The 26,939-nt window shown below is 38.5% G+C and overlaps 2 protein-coding genes across 5 annotated transcripts in view; one reads left to right on the top strand and one right to left on the bottom strand.

Moving 5' to 3' along the window:
• Positions 1-26,153, top strand: part of usp12b (ubiquitin specific peptidase 12b) — a 32,840-nt gene extending 6,687 nt beyond the window's left edge. Inside the window, exons 4-11 of one of the 2 annotated variants that reach the window (XR_004326781.1) lie at positions 1,255-1,384; positions 1,956-2,236; positions 3,226-3,302; positions 3,444-3,527; positions 5,026-5,223; positions 6,212-6,290; positions 9,829-10,413; positions 26,137-26,153. Coding sequence is in view for 1 of the 2 variants with exons in the window: in XM_032499441.1 (XP_032355332.1) it covers positions 1,255-1,384; positions 1,956-2,236; positions 3,226-3,302; positions 3,444-3,527; positions 5,026-5,223; positions 6,212-6,290; positions 9,829-9,930 (951 nt within the window). In the remaining variant the exon portion in view is untranslated. Of the gene's footprint in view, positions 1-1,254; positions 1,385-1,955; positions 2,237-3,225; positions 3,303-3,443; positions 3,528-5,025; positions 5,224-6,211; positions 6,291-9,828; positions 16,629-26,136 lie in introns of those variants that run through there. The other variant, XM_032499441.1, reaches the window with a different exon arrangement.
• The window catches only part of arhgap36 (Rho GTPase activating protein 36), a 62,477-nt gene continuing 54,833 nt past the window's right edge, over positions 19,296-26,939 (bottom strand). For all 3 annotated transcript variants that reach the window (XM_032499424.1, XM_032499426.1, XM_032499425.1), the window contains exons 6-12: positions 26,796-26,851; positions 26,186-26,336; positions 25,791-25,939; positions 25,183-25,353; positions 24,270-24,358; positions 23,905-24,131; positions 19,296-22,678 (exon numbers count right to left, since the gene is read on the bottom strand). In XM_032499424.1, coding sequence (XP_032355315.1) covers positions 22,350-22,678; positions 23,905-24,131; positions 24,270-24,358; positions 25,183-25,353; positions 25,791-25,939; positions 26,186-26,336; positions 26,796-26,851 — 1,172 coding nt within the window. In that variant the 3' untranslated portion in view covers positions 19,296-22,349. The remainder of the gene's footprint in view (positions 22,679-23,904; positions 24,132-24,269; positions 24,359-25,182; positions 25,354-25,790; positions 25,940-26,185; positions 26,337-26,795; positions 26,852-26,939) is intronic.

The following is a 26,939-nucleotide window of genomic DNA, read 5'->3' as shown; positions in this document are numbered from 1 at the left end:
TGTTGAATGGGAAAACTGTGTGTGCACAACCACTACTAGTACTACTACTATTACTGCAGAGTATTATAGGTCAAATGAGGAATCCCAACTTTACCGTACGCCTTTGTCTTCTCTTCCAAATAACTTTGACCAACTTGGGGGGTTTGTTATCATCCTGTCCGATCCCCCGACCGCTTACCGTTTGTTGCCCTGTTACACCTTTTTATCTGTGTTGCAACATTACAAGAGACACATTATCATAACTGATAGAATTGATGGTTGGAGCAAAAAACAAACAACACAATCGTTGTAATAAACTGCAGTTTTACTGGTTAAAACTTGTCTCTGATGGCTCGGGTAAGACAGAGCCTGAAACATCTGGGTGTGCAATGGTCTGTTGCTAATGATTTACTAAAAAGATGGTTTGCTTGTCTAATATGTGAATTTAACGGTCTTTGTGACATGCTTGGCTGCCACAGAGAAAATACCATTTCTGACAGGTGGAAACAACTTGAAAGTGATTAGGAGCTCTGAAAGTTGCTCAGACTGCGTCCAAGAGCTTAACTGCAGAGTTGTGTGTGAATATGTGACTGATGAGCAAAATGAAGAAATAACGGCACTTGAAAATAACTAATAAATGTGGAATTGTACAGTATGTTATGCTTGATGGAAGTATTTCACGTCTATGAGAAAAGAAGGCTTTAGGAATGCTTGTTGTCTAAGAGGGAGAGAGTGACCTATCTTATCCTATTTGAGCCAATAATAGTTCACACTTCCGGAGAAAAGAATCATTGTGTCTGTTGTTTTATTATTTTTAAAGAGGGAGATAATTCAAAACCTAATTTAATTTATTTTTGTTTATTTTGAACATGTTAAAAAAAAATGTAAAAGACGAATAAGAACATGTACATGTACAGGCAAGAAAACCAACAAAAACTAAATCCTCAGCCAAAAAAATCATAGTCAATGATCCAAATAAGGATATCCATGTTCAAAAAGGAACTTAACTCGCACCCTGATTAATAACTTCATCATAAATGTCATAGATTGTGTGTGTGTGTGTGTGTGTGTGTGTGTGTGTGTGTGAGTGCGTGTGTTATGGTTTTGTGATATCACTCACATAGATAAGACAAACATGTCAAGGTTCAGGCTGGCAGTGGCCGGATCCCACCTGTATTTTAAGAGAGAAAGATAACTGCCCCAGACAGTTATCTTTCTCTCTTTGTTGAAGTCTCTGTGGAGTGACGGCTGTGTCCTTTTTTCTTATTTTTTCAGGTGCAGCCGCGTCGTAAGGAGTCCCTCCTCACCTGTCTGTCCGACCTGTTCAACAGCATTGCCACACAGAAGAAGAAAGTCGGAGTCATCCCACCCAAGAAATTCATCTCACGACTGAGAAAAGAAAATGGTGGGTATCGTTCCAGGAGAACATTTTACTGTAAGGAAGGAGAGAGGGTTTTTCCCCTGTGCTTAAATCACTAGAAATGTTCAGATTGTTGATTTTCGTTGAAGTTGAGGGTTTTGACGTCACAGCTGTTGCTTCTGTCACAAACCAAAATGCATGACTTCCTGTTAATTTTCTCCTGAAAACATCCAATCCAGCACCAGGTGTTTGTAGAAATGTCAAATCTGAAATGTTCTTTCATCAGTGAAGTTAGCTGATTGGCGAGGGAGAAAGGGATGAGGCAGAGAGCCCGGAAAAGGAGAGAAGAGGGGGGAAAAGGAGGGAGGCGAGAGGGTATGTCAGCTGAGACGTTAATCTCACAGCTGAGGAAATAAAATTGCCTGCCATATCCTGGAGCGGAAAGCCAATGATAAAGAAGAGCTCCTAATTGGCTCCATCTCTCCTCACCAACACTCGCTTCTGGCTTTCTTCAACACTTCTTCTTTCCCTGTTTCTCTTTATCTATTTATCCTTCTCTAAATTACTGTTCCCACTTCTCTACATAATTCTGTCTTTCTCCATCCGTCCCTCTCAGAGCTGTTTGACAACTACATGCAGCAGGACGCCCACGAATTCCTCAACTACCTCCTCAACACCATCGCAGACCTGCTGCAGGAGGAAAAGAGCCAGGAGCGACAGCAGAATGGAAAACTGGTGCAAAATGGAGGAGGAGGGACAGGAGGAGGAGGAGGAAGTGGAGGAGGAGGAAGTGAGGGAGGAGAAGGGGAAGGAGGAAAGGAGACACAACAGACTTGGGTCCATGAGATTTTCCAGGGAACACTGACCAACGAGACTCGCTGCCTCAACTGTGAAGCTGTAAGTGAGAAGAATTAGTATTTTCCCGTGCAAACTGGTGCAGTTTGTGAAGATTTAAGTTATGATTTAGGTGGGGCCCAACAAAATGAACTACAGCTTAAAAAAATGTGTATATTAATAAATATACACATTTTTTTAAGCTGTAGTTCATTTTGTATTAATTGTTACTGGTCCCTTGGAAGGACAAAACAAAAAGAAACTAATACCAAATTACAAGCTTTGAATACATTTAATGCTCAAAGCAAACTAATTGCGTTGACATTACCTCAAAAAGTAAATTTGTAGAAGTAAAAATGATTTATTCATGCAGGTGTTTTTCTGATAGTTTTGATACAGCCATACACACCTATGATGATTATGACTCATGATGATTCCCAGTTTTCTTGTTTCACTGGACTACGAAATGATCTGTAGTGTTGACACTGCATAGTAAATCATTACACACAACTTCCTAAACAACTACCTAACCCAGACTCAATGTTAACTGGCTTTGTGATGTTGCTAAGGGCCGCTAAAGGCAGGGAAGAAAAGTCTGCGTGGGTTTAAAATACTTAAAGGTCACATAGCATGAAAATTTAACTTTATGAGTTTTTTTTTTAACATTAATATGCGTTCCCCCAGCCTGCCTATGGTCCCCCAGTGGCTAGAAATGGCAATAGGTGTAAACCGAGCCCTGGGTATCCTGCTCTGCCTTTGAGAAAATGAAAGCTCTTGCCCCTTATGACCTCATAAGGGGCAAAATACTTCCCCTTTCTCTGCTTTGCCCGCCCAGAGAATTTGGCCCGCCCATGAGAGTGAGACATCATGGCTTTCAAATGAGCAAGGTGGCAGTTGGTCAAGTCTACACCCCCACCCTCCACCTTGCCGTCAAGGACCCATAATGTTTTACATGTTTACATGGTGGGCCTTTAGCTGTTCAAAATGCTCCATCGCAAAAGTGTTTTTTGTTCTTTGTGACGCTGTCACAAGTGTCTTGACTTGCTCTGCAGGTGAGCAGTAAAGACGAGGACTTCCTGGATCTGTCTGTGGATGTGGAGCAGAACACTTCCATCACTCACTGTCTCAGGTAACACGGTGCTCCTCCATGGAAAGGGAAAGGAGTCTTTAATGCTCACCTGATATGGAAAGCCATGGAGAAAAGCTTGAATTTGATATCATGACACCTAAGTTTCTTAAATATGACTGGTATGTGTTTGTCTCTTCACAGGGGCTTCAGCAACACAGAGACGTTATGTAGTGAGTACAAATACTACTGTGAGCAGTGTCGCAGCAAACAGGAAGCCCAGAAAAGGTGAGTGACAACATTTGTTGACTCTCTTAAAGCTTTAGTACTTAATATTTTGATACCAAGAAATGTCCGTTACATTCAAGCCATTGCCACATAAATTGCTACAAAGCTAATTAAGACTATCAGAGCCACACAACTCTCTCTGTATTTCACGGTATGGCTTCGTTCAGAAGATAGTGGCCTCTGGCGACTTTCTCAGACTTTCCATTCATAGAAAATGGCGTCGTCCGGCGTGCAGAAACTCAGTTGAGTCCAAAAGAGTCCATTGTGTTTTTTTAATCCTCTGTGTCCTTGTTGCATACTAGCAACTGCGTGGAAGAGGGGTGGGGGTGGTGCGCGATCACGGAAGGCTTGTATCATGTAGATGTGCCGACAGTGTTGTTGTCATTACTTAGAATTCCTCGTGAATTCCTCATAATACTTATTTTCGTGACAATAAGGTATCAAAAATTGCTCCACCAAAAGCATCGACCTATGAACTCGCGCTCGATCCTCATGACAGCACGCGATAATCGGTCTGGGGGCTGGTCGGCGTCACTCGTGTCGTTCCCACAACGGGAAATTCATGTGGTCATTCATTACGTGCCCTTGTCACAACCTATTCTCTAAAAAACACATAGACACAGACAAACCAGTAAACATATATAAAGAAAATAATAATAATAATAATAATACTGCTGAAGTGACAATAACATAATTAACAGTGACAATACTGCAGAAATGTTGCCACTCTTCTGTCCAAGACACAGCAAAATTTGTTTGCGATATATATAGTGACAGGAAAAAAAAGACAAAAAAACGTTGTGAAGTCTGATCCAGGCATAACTGACAAATATGGTTAAAGTTAGTTCCATTAGAAGGTAACTCTGTAACCACATCTGATGTTACTAAAGCAACCATTCTGACAAGTTCGTCAAGGGTACTTGGGTTGATTTTGGCCAAGCCGCATATAAACATCCGTTGCACGGCAGCCGTATCACCGCTGGCCGTTGTTTGTCTTCAGATCACAAGAAACGACACTGCTAAATTATCACTCTAACCAGAATAACAACTGGTAGAGAGTGTCTTTCCTGTGTGTTTTTTTTATACACACCAGCCACCGTTTTTAGGCGCTTGCTAAGTGCCCTGAGTCATATCCATTAGCTTGAAAGAGCCATACTGGTAACAGCAACTGCACCTCACATTAACACTGAGCAGAATGGTGCGAGAGCGCGAGCCAAAGGTTGGGCCAACTCAGGAGGAAGCGTCTAAAAACAAAAGCTTTTAGCCCTCCTTTAAAGTTCTTCTTAGGGACAAATGCCTCTCGCTGTCTGTTTTTTTTGTTATTCTCTCCTAGTATGTGTTTCCACTGACCTTTATCCAAGCCATGTGCTTTATTTTGTGATATGTGTTGTTGTTGTTTTTTTTCTTGGTAATTTGAAACTTCTTTACAGCAAAAAGTTGAGTGTATGGTTCAGCTCCGAGAGGATTTTAGTTTCATCGTCTCTCTCATCCATGTCAGGATGAGGGTAAAGAAGCTGCCAATGATCCTGGCCCTCCACCTGAAGCGCTTTAAATACATGGACCAGCTGCACCGCTACACCAAACTGTCCTATCGCGTCGTCTTCCCCCTGGAGCTCCGCCTCTTCAACACGTCCGGGGACGCCACCAACCCCGACCGCATGTATGACCTGGTGGCTGTGGTCGTACACTGTGGCAGGTATGTTCCTCTTTTACCTTCTTTGAATCCTTCCTTCTATTGCAAACCTGCAGCGTCTGTGTGTGGGGGGGGGGGGGTTATATCCGCTGTTTGTCAAAAACACAAATCAATTAGATTTTTTAAAATTGGTTCGTAATCTGATCAGCACCAAAACAAAATACAGGATTAACTTCCTGGTAATAATCAACTCTTTGCATGTAGTGAAGTTGTCATTGTCATTTGACTAAAACATTTAAGCTACAGTGCGTAGTTTCTGTCGCACCCATGAGGAATTCAAAGCACTGACAACAACCCTGTCGACATGAAACAAGTCTTCCGTAATTGTGCACCACCCCCACCCCTCCTCCACGCAATTGCTAGTAGCCAAGGAGGACACGGAGGATTAAAAAAACAGGATGGACTCTTCAGAAGAGGTCATTATCTTCACTTGAGTTTAAGCGCTCCAGATACTTTATTATGACACCGTTTTCTATAAATAGCATTACTGAGAAAGTCGCTGGAAGACTCTATCTTCTGAACAAAGCCATACTGAGAATTAGAGAGTTGTGTGGCTCTGATAGTCCTAAATACCTTTTGTAACAATTTATTTGGCAATGGCTTGGATGTAAGAGATGTTCATTAATATAAAAAAAGTTACTCACTAAAGCTTTAATTCGTTAACATTTGATAAATTATCTGATATTAGCAATTCATTTTAGGACTAAGCATTTGGATGGGACTGTTTTTATTTGCAAGGTTGTCACATCTCCACACTCTTGACCACAGTTGTGAACGTTTTCAGAATTCCACATAGATTATCCAAAACATCCCTACATAAAAGACTCTAAATAAGGTTTTTAGAGCATTTATTTCATGTTGTTTCACTAGTGTTGCCTTGACAAACATTAAAGTTTAAATCTTTACTTGGAAATAAAGACCATGAATCCCCATCAGCTGTGTGTGCATTATCTTTACAATGTGTCTCACTTGCGGTTGCTCCTCTCCGCAGTGGGCCCAACCGCGGACACTACATCACCATCGTCAAGAGCCACGGCTTCTGGCTGCTGTTCGATGACGACATTGTAGAGGTGAGAGAGAGATTTTCTTTTTTTATTCTCAGTTCCCTCTTTCTTTCCCCACAACCACAATCATTTATTTTGTTCAACTTTACAGAGATGAACTGCTTTCAGGTCTAAACTCTAAACTTATATTTAGGTTTTATTCTTCTCTGTTGCTCTGTAGCAAGATCTTAAATCAGTTTTGCAAGTACAGCTGATTAGTTTGATAATGTTGGAAAGTGAATAGAAAAAAATACTGACACCTTGCATAATTGAAGGTGTTCTTTATTAAATCTGCCTTGTTTTCTCTTTTTATACATCTTAAAATGATAACTTCATCGAGCCCTTTAAGTTTCAATAGAATTAAGAGACAACATTGGCAATAGCAATTACAGAATAAAACAAGATAGGTTATTAAAGATGATACCAAAGGATAAAAACCAATATGTATGTATAAAAATGAATGGAATAAAGGAGCAGAATTTTATATAAGAAAGGTATATCGCTCTGCCACTTTTAACGCACATCCGAACAAATTCCAAAGATTAAAATCCCATTTTATCCAAACCAGACAGGAATTTCAAATAGCCGTCCTTCCAGACTCAGTGTAGATCCTGGCACATACAATGTTGGGTCTGGATTTCCTTTGACAGGCCAACCTAGATACCTTAACCTTTGCTAAATAATGAGGAGTCAGAAAAGGGGTTTAGCAATCCCGATAGGATTATAGAAATAGAAGGTTAGATGAACACATTTGTAGTCATCCTTTCGCTTTTGACTACTTCTACTACCACTTCAAAACATATGGCTAGTTTAACTTAACTTACCATTAATTAACTATTAACAATGTCAGTGTTTCACTCAAAAAAGATTTATCCGTCGGTTGCCATGATCTGCCGATCCTCTGCAGCTTCTGCTCTAAAACCATCTGCTTTCCTCTCTGATGTGGGGACTGGAGAAAACATGTCAGCCAAACATGAAAACAACACAGTTGGACGTCCTTCTAGCATCTGTGATAGCACCCCTGCAAACTGTTTTCAGCTCACCTTTCGGCACGCTGTTAAGACACTAGCATAGTGATATTGAAGATAATGTGACGATGTGTCAATCCAACTAAGGGAGTGTACCAGCAACTCCAACCCTGCAACAAATTTAAAGTACATGAAATCAGACTTATAGGCTAGCTTTACTTGTATGTAGTGTTTGCCAAAAGTATGACGTAGCTCTTAAGTCTTTGGCAGTCGACCACTTCACTGCACAGCCAAAGCCTCGGCATGCTGCTGTGTTTCAGCTGGGGCCAAGTAACCTTTCAGTTTATTTTTCTTCCGCCAAAAAGAACGGTATGCCACAGCAATCAAGCTATCAGCGGTTAACTGACTGTGCAGTCATGATGGTTAAACCTTCCAGGGTTTGTGAAGTATAATCTGCATTAGAGACCAATGGACACTCCGTTGCAGTGCTGTTTAAAAAAATACAATCCTCGGCCATTGCAAGAGGGAAAACGCAACGTAAGAAAAGTCAAAGAAAGTGAATAAAATCCTTGCATGAATTTATTTTCTCAATCAGATGCTGTAGATTCCTTTCAAAGGTCTATGATTTACCTAATAATAACCTCCTAATAATTCCCTAGAATGTTTCTTGGAAAGAACTACACAGTTTGGTACTCATTACAGGGCAATGAGGAATTTCTTGGAAAGAACGCTTCCTTTATTTTTTCAGTAAATATCCATTAATTTTCACTATTGGAAACTTTATCCTCCATCTAAGTTGTATTCTTGCCTATAGATTAAAAACTACATTTTAGCATGTTCAGCCAACCAAAACTCTCTCTATGCTAATAATGAATTTGATATACAATAACAAAAAAATGATCCTCCTATATTGTGTATTCCAAAAATGATGTAGTCCTTTTTTAGTAAACATCCTAGGAAATTATTCTGAAGTAACTGACCTGTAAAATAAAGCTCGTCCAATAATCGTTTAGATAACCACAGCATTAATGAAAACCTAAATTGAGAATAATACCAAAGTGGTTTCCTTCAGTTACATTCTAAAGAAATTAATAGACTTTTGTAATATTCAAATTTGATGTTAAAACATTAAGTTCTTCATATTAGATTTTACTTTTGGTCTATCCCCAAAATATTCAGATTTCTACGGCCTACAAATGACTATACCATTATATCATTTGTTTCACCTAAATATGAATGTGGCTAACGTTTTTCAAACATTTCTACATTCTTTATATTTAGCTCCCTAACTTTTTGTTAGTCCTTTCTGATCCAAGTATGGCTCCAGTCCAGCGTGGTTCTAGTTTCACCCAATAAGAAATGGTTTATTTTCCTTGTAATCTCCCCGGCAGTGGGGGAAGTCGCCCTGCTGTGTGAATAGAGAGGAAACCGCTCCGTCCCAGTCATCGAGGACTGATGTCTAAAGCTGATCCTCATCCCCAGTGTGTTTTTCCGTTACGATGAGAAGGAGGCCAGCTTGAACATGTGGTCCAGAAGCTGTTCCAGTTCTGGAAGATTCCACTGAGTTTGCAGAGCAAAAACGCAAACTAATCTTTTTTTATGGTTTGTGGAGATTTTCTCTCCCTCTCCATCTCACTGGCTTGTATTCTAGCTTTGGATCACTTGCTTTTTTTTTTTTTTTTTTTTTTTACTCCCTATAAGTTATATCTGTTTCTATTTGGGTCCATTTGAAGCTGCCTGACTTCTGTAAAGCTGTAGCCACTTGTCTTTCACCACCAATCCAAAAGTATATTATTTGAATTTTGTTTTTCCAGCACCATTCTCCCTCTCTCTTTTTGGACAAAGCTGCGACACCAAACGAGAAACAGTCAGGGCTGGAACATGCCTTCTGGTGGGTTGAGCTAAGTGGAGCTTGGCTGCGGACAACTTTATTGTCAGACCAATGCATCTCATCTTGTGGCCTTCATTGCAGTCATCCTTTACGTCGATAAAGAATAGGGTTTGGCATTGATTTATTATTTTAAAAATTCTGATTCCAATTCTTACTTTTGATTCTGGTTCTTATCGATCCCCAGTTCTTGAAGGGTGGAGTTGAAACGGGTCACATGCTTATTTTAAAGATAAGAGTAACATTTTATCTTGATCCAATGGTGATATACAGTTTTACCGGGCTTTTTCAGCCACACTTTAGAGTGCTGCTTACTGTGCTCCATGGCTGCAACACAACAAGCCCCTGGTCGCTACGGAAACCAAAAGTTGCTCGTGTTAAATTTGTAACCAACGATCGGATTCGAAACCAAATTTCCTAAATGATTCTAATAAAGAATTGATTCCATTGGAGTCCTAATTTTTTGAAAAGATTCCAAGTTGGAACTGTTTCTCAATACCCGATCCTATAAAAAAAAAAAAAAAAAAAAGTCCTAAGAACAAAGGAGGCCAAATTAACAAGGAAATTGGTAGAGAGTGTTGTCACAAATACATTGGTCCAACAACGTTGTTGTTTTTTCTTTCTCCATGGACCTGGTAAGTAGGTGAAGTTGTACCGGATATTCACACTCTGCTTCTGTGTAATTTATCTTTTTTTTCTTTTCTTGTAGAAAATCGACGCGCAGGCGATCGAGGAGTTCTACGGTCTGACGTCGGACATTTCCAAGAACTCTGAGTCAGGATACATCCTGTTCTACCAGTCCAGAGACTGAACCAGGCAGCGGTAAATTCCCAACAGACTGTCACTCAACAGAGGGGAAAGCTCTTATGGCTGCCACCGACTCCGCCCAGTAGGCCCGCATAAGTGTCCGGGCTTTATATCCAGCAGGGGGAGCTTTGCACTGGAACGCCACTCGGATCGGTTAAGACGTGCAGGTCGCATGCCAGCCTCCTGGATTACAACCGTTCAGATCCTCTGAGCCCACGCTGCAAAAAGCACTTTAAAACAAACAAACAAGATGGCTCAATCTGTAACTTTCGCTTTGCACTGGGGCCACTGGGAAGACCGAGCAACACCAATCCAAGAGGCTGACATCGCCGTGTCCACCATGATCCCTTTTTGGAGGTTAAAGCCAGTTGGGACTGTTGAGATGATGTAGAGTAACCAAATCAACTGTTTCAGATGAGACACAGGATTGCTATCCTGCTTGTCCGTGACCACCAGTGTCATCACAGTCTTCTTTAGCCTTTTTTTTGTGTTTATAATATACTGTGCTAAATTAGCTTCAGGCTAACACACAGGTACCATGCGTTCACTCCCCAAAAATCCTTCTGCAGACGGAGAAACTAATATCAGACGGCCTTGTTAAAAGCCCCACCTGCCAAAACCACTGACACAGCCTTTAGTGATTGAAAAATCTTCAACGTGTACTTGGAGCGCAGCTTGTTGAAGTTGCTAGTTTGCAGTGTTTGTATCATGAAGTGGTGCTAATAACACATAGTGTTACAGAGCGTGAAACGAAAACCAGCCACCAAAGAGATGTGGAATAATCCAAAAGAGGCTCATAATGTTTTTTTTTTTACCAAGAAATGATCTTGTGTATAAAAAAACAAGTACAAATGGGAGAGGGAAAAAAAACACGAAATGCAGTACAAAAATACAATTACATTAAAAGAGGGGCTTTGCAGTTAAAGTCAGTTTGATCAGTCTGGACATTCTTCAGTGAAAATTGACAAAAACAATGAGCCTCACAGTTCACCAACGGTCCTGTTTCAGTTTTTAAAGGCTAGCTCGCAAACCAGTGCGTAAAAGTGGCTGGTAAAAGTTTTAGTTTTAAAGTAACTGGTGTGTCGTGCCATGTTATGGGTCATGTTTTGTGCCACAGCGGTTAAAACGATAAATATAAACTAACTTTTTTTTCAAGCGGGCTTTTCATGGTTTTGACAGCAAGCACAGTCTCTCTATGTTTTATCATTTTATGACTATAAAATGCCAGAATATGCACATTTGTACCTTTTTTTTTGTTTTTTGTTTTTAAAGGGACACATTCAAAGACAAATACTTTTTATTTCTTAAGTTTACGCCCAAACTGTCACACTACGTACAGGTTGAATGTCTGCCTTTTAGTGTTTTGTCCTTTTTGTTCCATATTAATGCTTTATTTCCCGGAGAACAGGAAACACCTCCATACGTCTGCCGATGCTGCAGCTGGTGCAGTGCACCTCATTATATCAGCCACCAATCACACACCGGCAAATTCCCATTCTGGCTTAAGCATGTCTCCTGCAGCTGCAGCTCTGGCAGGCAGTCAGACCTTTTACATAACCCGCTTTTCCCTCCAGAATCTTAAATTGGAGCTGTCAGTAATGCTGAAACGGTTTACTCATGTGGAGCTCTTCCACTGTCTGTTGATGGCGTGGCATATTAATGCAGCATGACAAAAACTGCTGAGACACGAAATGGATTTCTCTCCTCCAGATCTTTTAACCCTTCTAGTGTCCTTGGGTCAAATTTGACCCGTTTTCAAAGTTTCTTTATCAGTAATGTGGCTATCTTTCAAGCAAATTGCACAAAAATTACACAGGTGGTTCCTATAGAAACACTCTTTGAGTATAATTAATTATCAGTTCCCTAATTTCATTTAATTTGGGGTGTTTTATTCAATTTCAAGGAAATAGTTTTAAAACATGTATCAGTCTGGGATTCTCTCAACACACTGTATGTCAAAATAATTCATATTTCTAGCATTTTTTAAAACAAAAACAATAGGTATAATTTCGTATAAATGAGGTTTATTGGTCACGAATAAGTGTAAAACTAATACGTTGGTATTAGTGGGGAATCCGGTGGTAATAAAAGGGTCTTTATTTTTTATCCCGGAGGACAACACAAGGATTAAAATGAAGCTCTAGCACAAAATGAAAAGTTTCCAGATGGTAACAACTTCTGATTTGACGACACATCTTATTTTAACAAATACAGATGTGTAACATTTGCACCTTCTCCAACGTGAGGCTGCTTTTCTCCGTCTCTTTTCATTGTGAATTCAAACAGCTTTTTCAATTGTTGGTTAGACAGAAATCTACAACTGAACGTCTCCCTCCGCTTTTTTTCTTAAAAAATGTGTAGAAAATAAATCAAACTAGCATTAGTGGCATAAATAAGCTACATGTGATCAGCTTGGAGAACTGGTAGTATCTATGAAAAAATGTGCCACTTTACTTACGATTATTTCAGTAGATGTAATGGTAATTACAGTTGGCATCAATAATAACCATCTTAGATGTACAGACATTCAATCTTGAAATGGTTGAAAGTCTAAAACGTCAGAAATCAGTAATAGGTACACATCTCACCTTCTCGCAGATGAAGGGGATGTTTTCCAAGTTTGTGTTTTCTCCTACAAAGCAAAGAATATTCAATTTACAATGATATAAAAAAGAGAAAAATACCACATCCTCACAAAATTGAGAATCTATAGCCTTTAAGTGTTTGCCATCTTTACTGGATAAGTAACTTTAATTCTTATCTGATTATCAAAAACAATGGTGGAATATCAGTTAATCGACCAATCGTTTCAGCTCTGATGGTTGCAAGGAAGAGTCATATTCATGCTGAGATGAAGTAGTGTAATTAATGCTTTCAAATGGGTTTTCATTTTTCTAAGGAAAGAAGAAACCGGAGCCATTTTAAAGCCTTTACCTGTTAACTCGAGCTGACTGATGGGCAACAACCTCCTTTACCACCTCCTGTTTTTTTTGGTATAACACACAAACCAAACCAAACGCATTTTTTTTTAGACTCTTTAAAGTAAGTTTTACACCACCAAGCTGTTCACCCAACTGGGCTGTCCGTGGTAACAATCAAGCTCGCCCCATCACTCTTTGTAAGAGAGCTGCAGCAGATGGAAAGAGAATGGAAACATGGCCGTAGCCTTTAAAGGTGTTTATGTTCTACAGTAGTTGAGTGGCCCGGGCAATGGGTCAACTATTACCTGAATGTTAAATGTACAGTAAAATAAAAACAGTCCTGCTGCTGCTGCTTGACCTCTTAAACACCATATGGAGTTGGGCATGTCTCAACAATAGAAAGTTGCTCGCTCTCTCGTGCTAAAACAAGAAAAGCACTTTTACAACATTCATTTGTAACAAACTACTATTATTCTGAAATTGTTTTCTTTCCTTTGGAGTCTTTTATTTGGATGAGCAAAAGTAATGGTTGTCAGGGTAATCTGTTGCCCCGATTTAGTTTATATCCAAACTCATAATCAGTCCTATTTTTAGTTTTGTTTGGCAAAAAATTTTTACAAACCAGAACTGTCGTTAAAATTCTTCAAGAATGGCTACTTTTTTTACTTATTTTTTCAAAAGCTTAAAGTCTAAAGGGGGGAGCCTTCGACGACAAAAAACTTTATTTTATTAAGGGGTTGGGCTTCGAAACCACTTTTTTTTCCCCTTTTGCTACCCAAAGCTTTGGGTTTTTTCTGCTCCCCATGGAATTTAAAGATAGCAAAATTTGTTGGTTCTCCACATCACAAGCCTTTCGTTATGCCTCATGTTCGAATTACGGGGGTTTTTGGGGGATCCGCCCCCCCCCTAAGATTTGGCCCTTTCCCCAAAAAAGAAAATTAAATTTTTGAGGTACTAAAAAAAAAATTTTTGATAAATATTTGGCTATCCAAATTGTATGTTTAAATTTTCAGTATTACCCTACATACCCAATTGGGAAATAATCGGGAAATACAATATATATAAAATAAAAACTTTTCAAACCCCCCCCCTGATTGGGCTGTACCATTTCCAACTTAGCGACTTTGTTGCTTGATTTAGCGACTTTTCACACTCCCTTAGCAACTTTTTTTCACAAAAGCGAAATTCAACTAATTTTCATGAAAGGAAGATGTTTTACATGCTGTTAAAATCTGTTTTGCAATCAATCCATTTCCTTTCCATCAATTCTACAATTTTTTAAAAGTCAGACAGCCTGGTTTACAGGTTATAGCCATGCCCCAACAATTGTGGACTCTTATAAGCTACCTTCATGTGTTTTCCAAGTGATGTGATCATATTTTAAGCCTTTTAATGAGTTTTCATTAATTCATCTTATAAATCGACAAAAACAAGCACAACAGCGCATTATTTGGGGGATACAAGTTCACAGTTTCAGTTCGAAGCTGGTTACATAGCTGGTCTTTTGATGAAATGAAGTTCATTGGCCTCTAAAACTGTAAATGTGTCTGTATTCAACAAGACTGGTTGAACATTTTGGCTGAAACAAGGCTCTTTTTTTCATTTAAATACTATAAATACTAATATTATGAATGTCTTTTATCTTTTTTTTTCTTAGATGTTTCACTTGTTTTTGATGTATTTCACTAATTTTAGTAGTCTACCATTCATGTGTAGGCAGCTCCGGAAAGCCTATTTAAAGATTTGTTTTGGTTCAGTTTGGGAGTGTGTAACGAGAGATGTTGATGTGTACATAAATACAGATATTATTATTGGAATATAAATTGCTTGCTTGAAATAATCAGCAAACCTATATCAAAAAATGTGGATGTTATGTCTCAAAATACATTTTGTTCTGGTAATAAATCAATATGCCTGGTGCTCATTAAGTAACAAGCTCCACCGTTCTGGCATCCCAGGCAGCCTAAACCAAACAGCCCCAAAGTTAATGAGCTCATATTTAACCTGACCGGTCACACTATAATACACAGAAAAACTGACTACCTACTATGAAGAAAACTAAAAGTACTCTATACAAGAAACTGCTGTGGAGAGAGAAACTGACCAAAACTGCCCTGTGTGTATCACTGTGTTAAAGGAAAAATCCTATTGGTTGGTTCTTCTTGTCTCTCAGCCTGTTTTATATAATATTTAAAGGTGTTTAGTTTACTTTTTTCTGTGAGTAACCAGTCAAATGTAGATGACTTGATGGCACCTTGAAAATTTTTGTTGATAATCACAATGTTGAAGAGCATTAAAAGACGACTATAGCGGTTTCACTGAAACATTTATTCAAAATTCTAAATGTCTTCTATAGAGTTTGAAAACCTTTTTATTATTTTTAATTTAAAAAAAAAAAAATGTCAACAGTGGTTCTATTGTAACAGCTGAGTTCCAATACTGCTACCACTTTTTTTTTTTGGATAACTTTACTTGAGTCCTGATAGGCCAATATTGGCTTATTACAAAGGTATTGGTATTGCGTATAAGTCCAAGCAATACATAACTGCAGTACAGAAATGGCAGTGATATGTTGACATGAGGTTATTTCGAAAGTTGTTTCAGACCCACGGAATTTATTTTTCATTAGTAAAATGTTCCAGTCAATACATAATCTTGCTAAGAGGCAAGAGAGAGACAAGCAAATATATTGTCTCTAACATTGATATTAGCCTTAAATATAAGTATCGGTAAAGCTAAATGACTTACTTAGGTTTTTTTTGGGTTTTTTTAAAAAAATAATTTCACAAATAAGGTGGACATTCTGAAGGGTCATTGTATAATGAAATTAACCTATATGAATTAGTAAAGTCATGACATTTTGTCAAAAAATACAAAAACGACTATTAATCGGACCAAGTGCTTGGTGTTGAGTTTCAGTATGTACTGGATTCAAAAATCACATTACTTAGATCCAGGGCCCCACTCGTGCCACATTAAACTGGTCATTAACATTGTGATTATTTACCTAATCAGAGGCTTGTTGATATTGTTTCAAATCAACAACCATTTGTTGATTTTATTTATGATTTAAAGTAGAATGTCGTCTGCATAGAGTGAGAGCTTCTTTCTAGAGCTTACGCTAACATTAACCAAACAAATACCAAGGAGATTCTCATCTGAGAGATTTCATGTAGATATTATGGGAAAGTAGAGGAGCTGGGTTGGGGGAAATCGGAAAACACCAACCCTTTCTCACCAAATCACTAATTAAATAAACTGACAAAGGCGGGGTGGATATTTCCTTTTAACAGTTTCAGTTCTGTCTTCTGAAATATCCCTTCAGGGCTTTGTACGTCCACATTGCCCCCCCCCCTTTTCACTCATGAAGAATGTAAGTGTTTTGAACCCAGTATGTAATGGGCGTAACGTGACTCAGTGTGTCATTAACACTGATAGCGTACATTGTAACTAGCTCATGTGTTAAGAGACAGCAGCCTAACAGACAACAAACCTAATTATTTATGTTATTCCAAATAAACTAAGGATTAAAACAATTCCACTCCTTCAGAAACGATTAAAACTCCTGGGGCTTCTTAGTTTGCTACGAAGGGATCTGAAGGACGAAGAATTGGATCCTTCTCTGGAGTTGTCCGGTGTTCGTGGGGGCTGCTGCCGCTGCTCATGCTGCTGTCTGAAGTTCATTCTGAATTCATGTAGATGCAGTGAAGTTTGGGAATGACAGCTGGTTCTATTGGTGTCCAAACTGTTTGAAATAAAACGCAAACTGGTTTTTAAGATGAAACGATCTTGACTGTCTTCTGTATTTCTATGTTGTTAATCAAAGTACAAAGTCTGTACAAAAGATTTAGACCATGAAGGATTTACATGCAGTTTTGATGACGCTATTTAACCCTTGTGTTGTCCTCTGGTCAAATTGACCAGTTTCAAAGTGTTTTATATCAGAAATATGGATTTCTGTCACCCAAATTGCCCAAAAATAACATGGATGATTCCATACGTTCTTCAGGTAACATTAATGATTACTTTCATTTAATTTTTTGGGGTGTTTTATTTAATCTTATAGCATTTTAATTATTTTTGTATGGTTTCAAAACAGTATTCGAACTAAACTTTGACATCTACCCATCTGAGAGCCACTCAACATCCTCTGATCTTAACTACTAGTCAAAATAATTCATAATTTCTGCCTTTTTAACTAAAAACTTATGTATAATTTGATACAAATGAGGTTTGTTGACCATGAATTCCAAGAATAAGTGTAAAACCTGTTAGTAAACCAGCTCAGGTTTTTTTTTTTTTTTTTAAAGTGCCAAAAGCTGGAAAAAGTGACAAATAAATAAAAAAACTAAAACATTGGAAAAGCACAAAAAAAGGGAAGGACAAGTTCATGGTTAACGGGAAGGCAACACAAAGGTTAAAGTAAATAGCATGACTTAAAATTATTATTTTAATTCATTTATTAATTTTCTACATCCCTAAACAGCTGCTAGAATTTTTTTTTCTATAATGCTTCAACAGGTTGGGTGAAGGTGCAGTAATTCCAGTCCAGTATTGTGACCATCTTTCTTGTGATGATTAGTCCATATTTCTGGCTCATGCCATATTTTATATTGTACTATATTTTAATTCACATTGCACTTTAAATATTATAGCATAAAGTTACAAAAATTAAATGATAGTATGAAAAACAAGTCTAAAGACTATTACTCTTCATCAACAAAATGTAAGCTGAAAGGAAGATCTGGAGATGTTGCTCATAGCTGAAACGAATGCTGCAACTTTTCCTTCATGTTGTTTGGGATAGAAATATTTCATCCATATATTGGTTAACATGACAATGCCGTTTTTTTATGTTTCCAGACATATTCAGTAGGGTAGGTGAACTAATTAAAGTCAATATTTATAATGTGTTGTATGGCAGTTCTAATTCTTTCATTATTACTTCTGTGAAACATTCACCTCAATGGGTTCCTTGCTAGTTTCGTATAAATGTATTAGAGAGACGAGTGACATATTGTGCAGACATCGTTTTTTAAAGATTTTTTGGGGGGGGGTTTCCCTTTATTAAAGTGGATAGACAGGAAAGGGAGAGAGAGATGGGAGATGACACGCAGCGAAGGGCCATAGGTCACATTTGAACTTCAATGTGTTTTCCTCACTTCTGAAAGTAAACCTATTCCCTTGGATGTCACGATAGACTATGACAATGTTACGGCTTAACTGCTAAAGGACTTTTTTTTAGGCTGAAATACAACACAATTACTTTTTATTATTTTTTTGACATACAGTAATACATTATGACTTTTCTCTGACATTTTAGGACATACTAGATTACTACTTTTTTTTAAGAACTCTTTCTAATTACTACACTTTATCTTTTTTCAACTTACTTTACAATTACCGTACTTTTTTTTTCAATGTACTATATAATATGGCTTTAAATTACCTTCTTCAACATTCTATACAATGGCTTTTTTTTTCAACAAGATATACTAGCACTATTTTACGACCTTTTATGACAGCTGTGACGTTTTTTGACATACTGTAACTTTTTATGACTTTTTTCAACAAACTATAAAATTAATTGTAGAGCTTTTTATAGAGCTTTTTCTACATACTATGGCTTTTTTTGACCTGCCTATTTTTATGGCTTTTTTTTTGTACACTATGACTTTTGTTGACATACGATAATATGACTTTTTATGATTTATCTCGATGTACTATGAGATAACTTTTTTCGATTTACTATAATATGACTTTATGATTTTCTTTGACATACTGTGCTGCCTTTTTATGATTTTCTTCAACATGTCCTATGCTTCTTTTTTTTTACATACAATACAATGACTTTTCTATCAATTTTTATGACGTACTAAACTGACTTTTTTAAAACACTATACTATGACTTTTTTCAAAATACTTAACTGACGTTTTATAACTTTTTTCGACTTACTAAACTGAATTTTTGTCACATTTTTCAAGATTCTATACTATTAATTTTTTATATATTTTTCTGAATTTTTTTGGCACCTATTCTATGACTGTTTTACGACTTTTTTAACATACTTTCCTATGACTGTCTTCGACATGCTCTTGAATGAATTATTTTTTTTAATTTCAACACACTATACTGACTTTTTTAACATTCTATACTAGGACATTTTTATGACTTTTTTCAAGTTGCTATAGTAGGATTTTATTCGATATACTTTACACATTTTTGAGGCAAAATGGCAAAGTGCAAATATGACCTGAGAAAAGTAAAGTCAGAAAACCTTTTTCCCAGAATTCTGAGATTAAAGTCAGAATCCTGATTTTTTTCTCAGAGTTCTGAGATTAAAGTCATGTAATAAACTTACATTGATTATTATGTTCAGTGCTGTAACTGAAAACATGTACCCCTCCTATTTGCAAGCAGATTCAACAAAAAGCAAAGACACACTTGGGCAGTTTGACATTTATTATCTGCAGGTAAGTGGTCCATTATTATTACGTCCATTATTTAGGTCTTGATGGATTTTACAACAATATAGAAAAAACAAGTCACTAGCAAAAAGACTATCTTGTTTTCTCCTAAAGGAATCCAAAATAGAACACGATACATTCACCTGCTGAGAGGAAGGAAAGACTGCACAACTTCTGTGTTTGTGATGAAGCAATGCACCATTAGGATGTGGGAAAATCTCTGTGCAACAATGGAAACGTGGTTTTATACTACAAGGAGGACAAAGGGAAACATATATACAGTGTCTAGTTGTTTGGCACTATTCCCCAAACTTAATACATTACACATTTGACCAACATTACAGGAGTCTGAGGATGATAGGGCAAGCACTTAGAGGATTAAAGGTTGATCTTAAGTGGTGAATATCGCCCTCCTCTGGATAAAGGAAGGTAACTATCCTAGATGATCCTGTAATATTATTAAAGATGCTGAATACAGACGTTAAATGACTTACATTTCTTGCAAATGGGTCTAATTCAAAAGATCTAGATGTTAGGGGCAAAATTTGGTTGAACGGTAAAATGTTTTTAGACATCCAGCTGCTTCACATTAAATTTTAGACATTGAAAAACCTTTGAAACAGCCCAGATCAGAGGTTCCCAAGATGATTAGGTTAAGAAATAAGGAGAGAGAAAAAAACATCGAGATTGAAATGCGTTGCATGCTAAGTGGAGTGTGCTGATGTTTGGGTCCCACTGTTCAGCTGGTGAACATCTGTGTGTTTGTGACAGTACTTCCATCATAGCTCCAAATTCTGTCTGGATCCTCCAGAGTCCAAATTTCATGACGTATTGCAAAACTCCCAAAGAAAAGCAAAGCTAAAAGATGGCTCTCTTTTGGTTGAATTTGGGGGACATGAACAGTATATTGTACTGGTAACTCAGGCCTCATGGGACTTTTCACATATGATATATGGTATGTACCACTTTGTCATCTGTTTGTGGGCAACTTCCTGATGGTAAACCTTCAAATCTTTTGATTTTGAGAGTTGATAAATGCACGCCGTCTCTTTTGGGGAGGGTGAACAGGTTTCAAATGTGACAAGTTTTTCAGAGCATCCAGCCACGGAATTTAATGAAGCGTCGAAAACAGAACAAAGTGATATAAATTGATAAAATATTGATAATCAATCAAGCAAAATTGCCAAATTTTGTATTGATTCTAGCTCCTTAAAGTCGAGTTGCTGCTGTATATCCGTGTAAGGTGAATACATTTTTGCTTTAGAAATATTGGTCTGATAAAAACACACTTTGAAGTGAAATCAATTTTCTGATATTTTGGAGTAATTCATTGAAAAAAACAATCAACAGATTAATTGACAATGAAAATACTTGCTGGTTCCATCCCTGGTTTATGCACTCAGTCAGCAGCGATATGGTGATTTGTAGTTCAGAAGATTAAAACGGCTAAACGTGATCTAAACCACAATGGCTTGTATACATCTAGTGTGACTCTTATTTCAATTGCATTTCAATGACTACATTTCAATGTGAAGGACATAACTACATGTTGAGATATAGCATAAATGCTGTTACAAAAACAAACTGTATATATGAACTACGAATCAAAAGGATTGACTGTCCCTACATGGACATCAATAAAAGCTTTTTTTCTTTAAGTTAAGCATTCAGGCTCTAATGAGTTGTGTTTTTTTTTGCAGAGATGTCTTCAGGGGCTTTGAATTCTTGACAGCTGATGTTAATTATTGCAGGTTACGGGAAAAGCAAAGGGAGTCTGATATGGTGCCGGTATAGTTCAAGTGTTAGTAGAGTCCATATAGCTACACATAGTTATGCTGTTCTAGGTAGTAAAGATGTTGTGTGTGTGTGTGTGTGTGTGTAAAAGGAATACATCATGTACACATTATTTACATTACAAATATTACTGCATCCACTTTTATATAATCTTCACAAACAGAGTTATTTAGTCTCTTTTCCTCCATTCACTGGCGTCCGTGTCTTGGTAGGAGGGAGTTCTGCTTAAAAGTTTGCAAAACTTTCCAAAACATCTTTGAAACATTTTATCGGACGTTTCCTTCTTCTTCAGTGTCCCAATTCATACGCATGTTGCGTTCCAGAAAAGTGTGAAATTACAACTTCCAACAAGGAAAACTTGCTCGCTTAAAGTCGTATCTTCAAGTAGGAAATTAGGGTTTAAAAAAAAAAAAAGGAGTCGTGCATGTAAATGCCGCAGGGTGTTTCGTTTATTTTTGTAAATCAACAGTTGTGTGGGTGTTATTTATGTAACAGGAAATTTGACCAATTTTCAGGGCCCAGTTTTTCAAAACATTCAATCTGGATCAAATTCATCCGGATTTGGAAATCCAGTTTTTAGCCAGCATTGTGATCCAAATACCAAATTTCAGGATGATCACATCCTGTTTTCCAGAGCGTTAAATGGAACCAACAGTGTAGCCTACTAGCTTAGCAAAGAACAACAGGTAGGCTAAATACTGGTGGCCACAAATAGCCATTTTTGGTTTTAATTTTAAGAAACACTGTAATATACAGAAACATTTTACATTCCTTATTTTGTTATAATTTTAAATAACAAAACAAAAACAATACTATCCAAAGTCAAAAATCTTTTACAGGACAGATACCAGATCTTTCCAGCTCTGCCTTTAGGAGATGTATCTCCATCGGTAATTTTTCCTGTTGCAGTCGGGTGAGCAAAATTTGTTCTTTACCCAGTTCAGAAAATCCCAACTGGACCAGGATAATCCTGTTTGCTTTTGGATCAAAGTGATCCCATCCGAGTTCTAAGTTTAAAAAAAACCAAAGGGCAGGTTTGATCCAGATCAAATATAAGATCAGATTACATGCTTTGATCTTAGTTCAGAATCCCTCTTTTGCTTTTGAAAAACCCATTTCCAAGATTTGATCCAATCCGTGATCTAAACTCCCACTGGATCACTTTTGAAAAACTGGGCCCTGGGGATTTCTGACAGCAAAAACACCCTCTTTTCCTTCATATTTCTCTTCTTGGCCTTCATCATACCATCGTCTCTGAGCTCGACCCTTTCCCGGTGAAGAAGTCCCAGAAATTAGACACCGACGAGGGTTTGCTCTCCTCGTTTGGCGTCTGTCTCACCCAGATGCTGCTCTCCGTCGACGCGCTCAGGCTGGAGCAGCTGCCGCTGCCAAGGCCGCCCAGGTTGAAGCTGAGCGCAGAGCCCAGCGGGGCCCGGCGGTCCTGGGGGTCTTGGTCCTGACTCGGGAGTCTGGAGATGGAAGACAAGGAGGGCTGGGCCAGGCTGAGCAGGTTGTGGTGGGAGTGGAACTGACGCATGTGGCGGATGGATTTCCCTGAATGGGCCTCACCTGGAGGATTGAAAACAAGAAAGAAAAGTGCACGTTTGAACCTTTAAAAGTCATTGAGCAAACCTCTAATAATGTAAAATTTATTTTTTCTATTTTTGTTATTGCCACTCTTCATTCTAACCCCAACCGGCCCGTCAGACTCCGCCTACCAAGAGCCTGGGTCTGACCGAGGTTTCTGCCTAAAAGGAAGTTTTTCCTCGCCACTGTCGCGCTGTTGCTTGGCTCTGGAGGAGACTACTAGAACTGTTGGGTCCTTGTAAATTCTGGAGTGTGGTCTAGACCTACTCTATCTGTAAAGTGTCTTGAGATAACTCTTGTTATGAATTGATACTATAAATAAAATTGAATTGAATCTAATAATCCCTTTTTCTTTTGGGATTAACAGCAAAAAATAAATGACAAATTGTTCAAGACAGTGGAAGGCAAAATCTTTTAGAACTTCAATTTCAAGATTTAATCAGAATCAGCTTTATTTGCCAGGTATGAGGACACATACGAGGAATTTTTCTTTGGAGTTCAACAAATTATCATGCTAAGACTTGACCTATAAAAAATGACTATGAAACCATCAAAAATATTATCAATTTTGCAGGAGAAAGTCAGGATTTTTATTATATAATAAGTATTCTTCTTTCTGTGAATGTTATGCAGCCATGGACTTCACGCTTTAAAAAAGAATAATGTGTAACTGTTAAAAACAGTACATAATGGAATTACTCTATTACAGTTCCAACTTCTCCAACTTTCTGTCTGCCATCACTAGGTGGTGCTGTGGCCACATTTATCATCCCAGTACACTCCTGTTTTAAAACATTCTGACACATTAGTTTGTGTATGGCTCAATAGAAGTTCAGTTTCTTTATTCAGGATTTTGGTAATCATGGTCTATTTCCTAAATTTTACTGAAGATGGAATTCTTTCAAGTTTGTCTTCATGTCCCGTATGATTGGTACCAAATTTCCTGTGAGAGAAAACATTCCCTTTCTATTCCTGAACAAAAAAACAATATAAATGCTGTATCGAGTCCTCTCTGTGTTGCAACAAGTCTAATAATCTGGATACGGTTACATCTCATTAATGTTTTTAATGGAGCGCTAAAGTACTTTAATTGTTATATTTAAACATTTGATATTGGTTAAAATATTTTTTTCTTTGCAATGAAAATGGTCAAATTTAAAAGGGAGAACGTCTAAAAAAAATATTGATCATATAGGTCATAAGGCTACCGTATCTGGTTTCCTGGCGCTTCCTGTTCTGGTTCAGTTTGAGCACGTTGAGGAAGACCTCGCTGGTCAGGCTGCCCTCACTGCCGTTGCTTTTGGGCGGGAAAAGAGGGGACGGTGGCTCTAGCGGGGACAAACTCCCACTGGAGGCTCCCACAGAGTCCAGAGACGCCCCTGTATCCCGACGCCCCCCCGACTCACTGCTGCTCTCTGCCGTCAGGTGGCTGACGCTATATGAAGGGATGGAAATATGTTATATTATATCGTCTGGTGTAGCATCCGCAGTTAGTTCAAAACCACAGTTTAAAAAAAAAAAAAGGAAATCTTGTTGGGACTTTTTTTTTGACAAGACCGGTTGCCATGGTTACCTGAGTTTCCTCCGCAGCAGATAGTCGATGATGTCTGGGTCTGTCTGGATCAGACTCATCAGGACCTCCTGCTGCAGCTCTGCAGACACCTGCAGGGTCACACAACGGTTGTTTTGCATTACAAAAACCCTTTCTGTAGAAAATGTAGGTCGTTTAGTTTAAACCTTTCAACTAAATCTAAAAACGTGCACCCAAAACGACCCATCGCTGGTAGTTTTACCGTCTTAAAATCTTAATTTTGAAGTTACATTGACTTTTTCTACTTTTCATTTATGGTGTGTACATGAACACTTAACGTTTTATTAAGTGTTTACTCCAAAAAGTGTGAAATTTGTTTGCAAATGAATTCAGCATTGAAATATAAGACATGAAGAAATCTCTTAAATGGGTCAGGTCACAGTTATTTGGATTACTTTCCTTCAAAGATCTGAAAAGTTGAGTTTTCAATACTTGTAAGCACTTAATTCCATTCATCTCTATTGGACTGAGGTTAAGAGGCAAGTACCTCAAAGCCAGAGCACATCAAACTAAAACTATCTGCATGACTCCATACCATTAATTGGTAGAACTAACCCTTTAATACTAGTAACACCTTCATTATTAGCTCTGTTTGTAGACATTGCTTCTAGAAGACGTTAAAGAAAGTTAAATGACTAGATTTGAAGGGTGAATATCTGCGTCGACCAAACTGCTTGTTGATCACTGCGAGGGACGCCCAATCACTCAACGAAATCCCGACTGTTTGCGGTCCTGGCTCCTAAATGGTAGAACGAGCTCCCCAATGACATACGGACAGCTGCAAGTATTCACATCTTCTGCTTCAGGCTAAACACATCTCATCCGAATGCCCTTATCGCAAGTCGCTTAGGATAAAGGCTAAATGAATCGTAATGTGATGTGATCCCGGGCGTACCGTGAAGAGCCTCCTGTAGTTCTGGATGAGCAGCAGGGTGACGCTGATGATCGCCGTGCTGTCCTCGATCCCCATCGCAAGGGGACTGGCGTCTCCTCCTCGCTCCCTCTGCAGCAGGTTGGGCCCAAAGATCACCGCCAGGTTCGCCGCCGTCATCTTGTTCCCGGAGATCTAGATGGAGAGAGGAAGGAGGAGAGGAAAGCCAGAATAAGTCGTTGACTCTCAACGAGCAGATGGGTATGCAACTACGTGTTTCTGTTCGACCCTCTGTGTCTGGCAAAGGTGTATGACATGTGTGTTTATCACTATGAGCAGTGGGGCTCCTCGATTATGGGGGGAAAAAAATCATAATCACGTTTATATTGGTCAATATTGAAATCATGATTAGTCATTGACTTTTGGAAAAATGTTGTCATTTTTTATCTTAAAAATCTGTGAAAAACAAATCAACAGTGAAAACACCTTCAACTGTGACACTTAATACTTACGCAAAACGTAATAAAATAATGTTTTTTTCTTGATTATTCTGTTTTTGTGATCATTAGCAGCCAAAACTGTAATACAATTTTGATTATTTGCCCAGCCCTATTCAGCATTCAGTGGTTTACCTCCTCGTCATTTGTCCCGATGGTGTCCTGGGCGAAGCACTGCACGGTGTGTATCATGCTGAGGAGCCGCAGCAGGGTGTCACAGTTACAGGGGGGCAGCAGGTAGAGGAGGTGCTGCAGGTACTGCAGCTGGTCCGCTCCCCTCAGCACTACAGGGGGCGCAGAGGGAAGGAGGAGCATGTTTGGTTTCATTTAGACAGGCATGGTCGCGGGAACATTTTTTGAGCTAGGGGTGCTGAGAAATTTTTAAGAGTGACATTTTCAGCCAAAGTCAACCACCACACACACACTGCATCCATCACAACGCAATTAAATCCAAAATCACAGGGCAAAACTAGGCACGCAGTGTGTGTATGTGTGTGTGTGTGTGTGTGCGTGTGCGTGCGCGCGCCTACGGTTGGCGTGCAGGAAGGCGGGGTAGAGCTCTCTGGACAGCAAAGGATCAGGAAGTTCTCGGAGGAACTCTTTGAGCAGCGCTGCCACGTCGTGGACGCATTGCTCCTCATCCAGCTGGACGTCCACCCCCCGGTCAAAGTCATCCAGCAGCTGAGGAGCACACACATGACATATGTACCCAAAAAAAAAAAAGCGAGACACATGGAAAAAGACTAAAACATACAAGGGAAGGTTAAAGCCCTCCTCCGATGGGACATGATTTCTCTAAAAACAGGATATCACACATCGTCAGCTTTTCCTTTGAAGATTATTTCCATCAACAGGAAACACGGGTCAGTGAATTAAGGAAAGATTCACACAATAATCTTATTATTGGTAGTAATAATCCTCTGGTGTCTGATTATAAGAAGTGTATTATGGGGCAGTTGGGAAAGAGTTCCACTCATTCAGGAATAACAAAATCTCCAAATAAAAATATTCAAGGGCGTTACTAAATAATGGTTTTGTCCGTTTTATATCTCAGTCCTTTGACAAACAACATGTTATTTGTAATTGTAATGGTTTAAATAACAAAAACTGTGGATGTGGGTGAACAGAAAACGTCCTCACCTGTCTCACTCTCTTCTTAGAGCTACCAACTCGGAAAATTCCCACAGTCTGCAGACCTGGGGGTACAAAATGAAGCGCCAAATAGTCTCATCAAGTTATCATTTACCTGATGCTTAATTACATTTATATAAGGCATTAACAGAC

This window comes from Etheostoma spectabile, chromosome 19 (assembly GCF_008692095.1).
Source record: "Etheostoma spectabile isolate EspeVRDwgs_2016 chromosome 19, UIUC_Espe_1.0, whole genome shotgun sequence".
NCBI lineage: Eukaryota > Metazoa > Chordata > Actinopteri > Perciformes > Percidae > Etheostoma > Etheostoma spectabile.
Note: the sequence above shows the minus strand (reverse complement) of the source record. Positions and strands in the feature narration are given on the sequence as shown.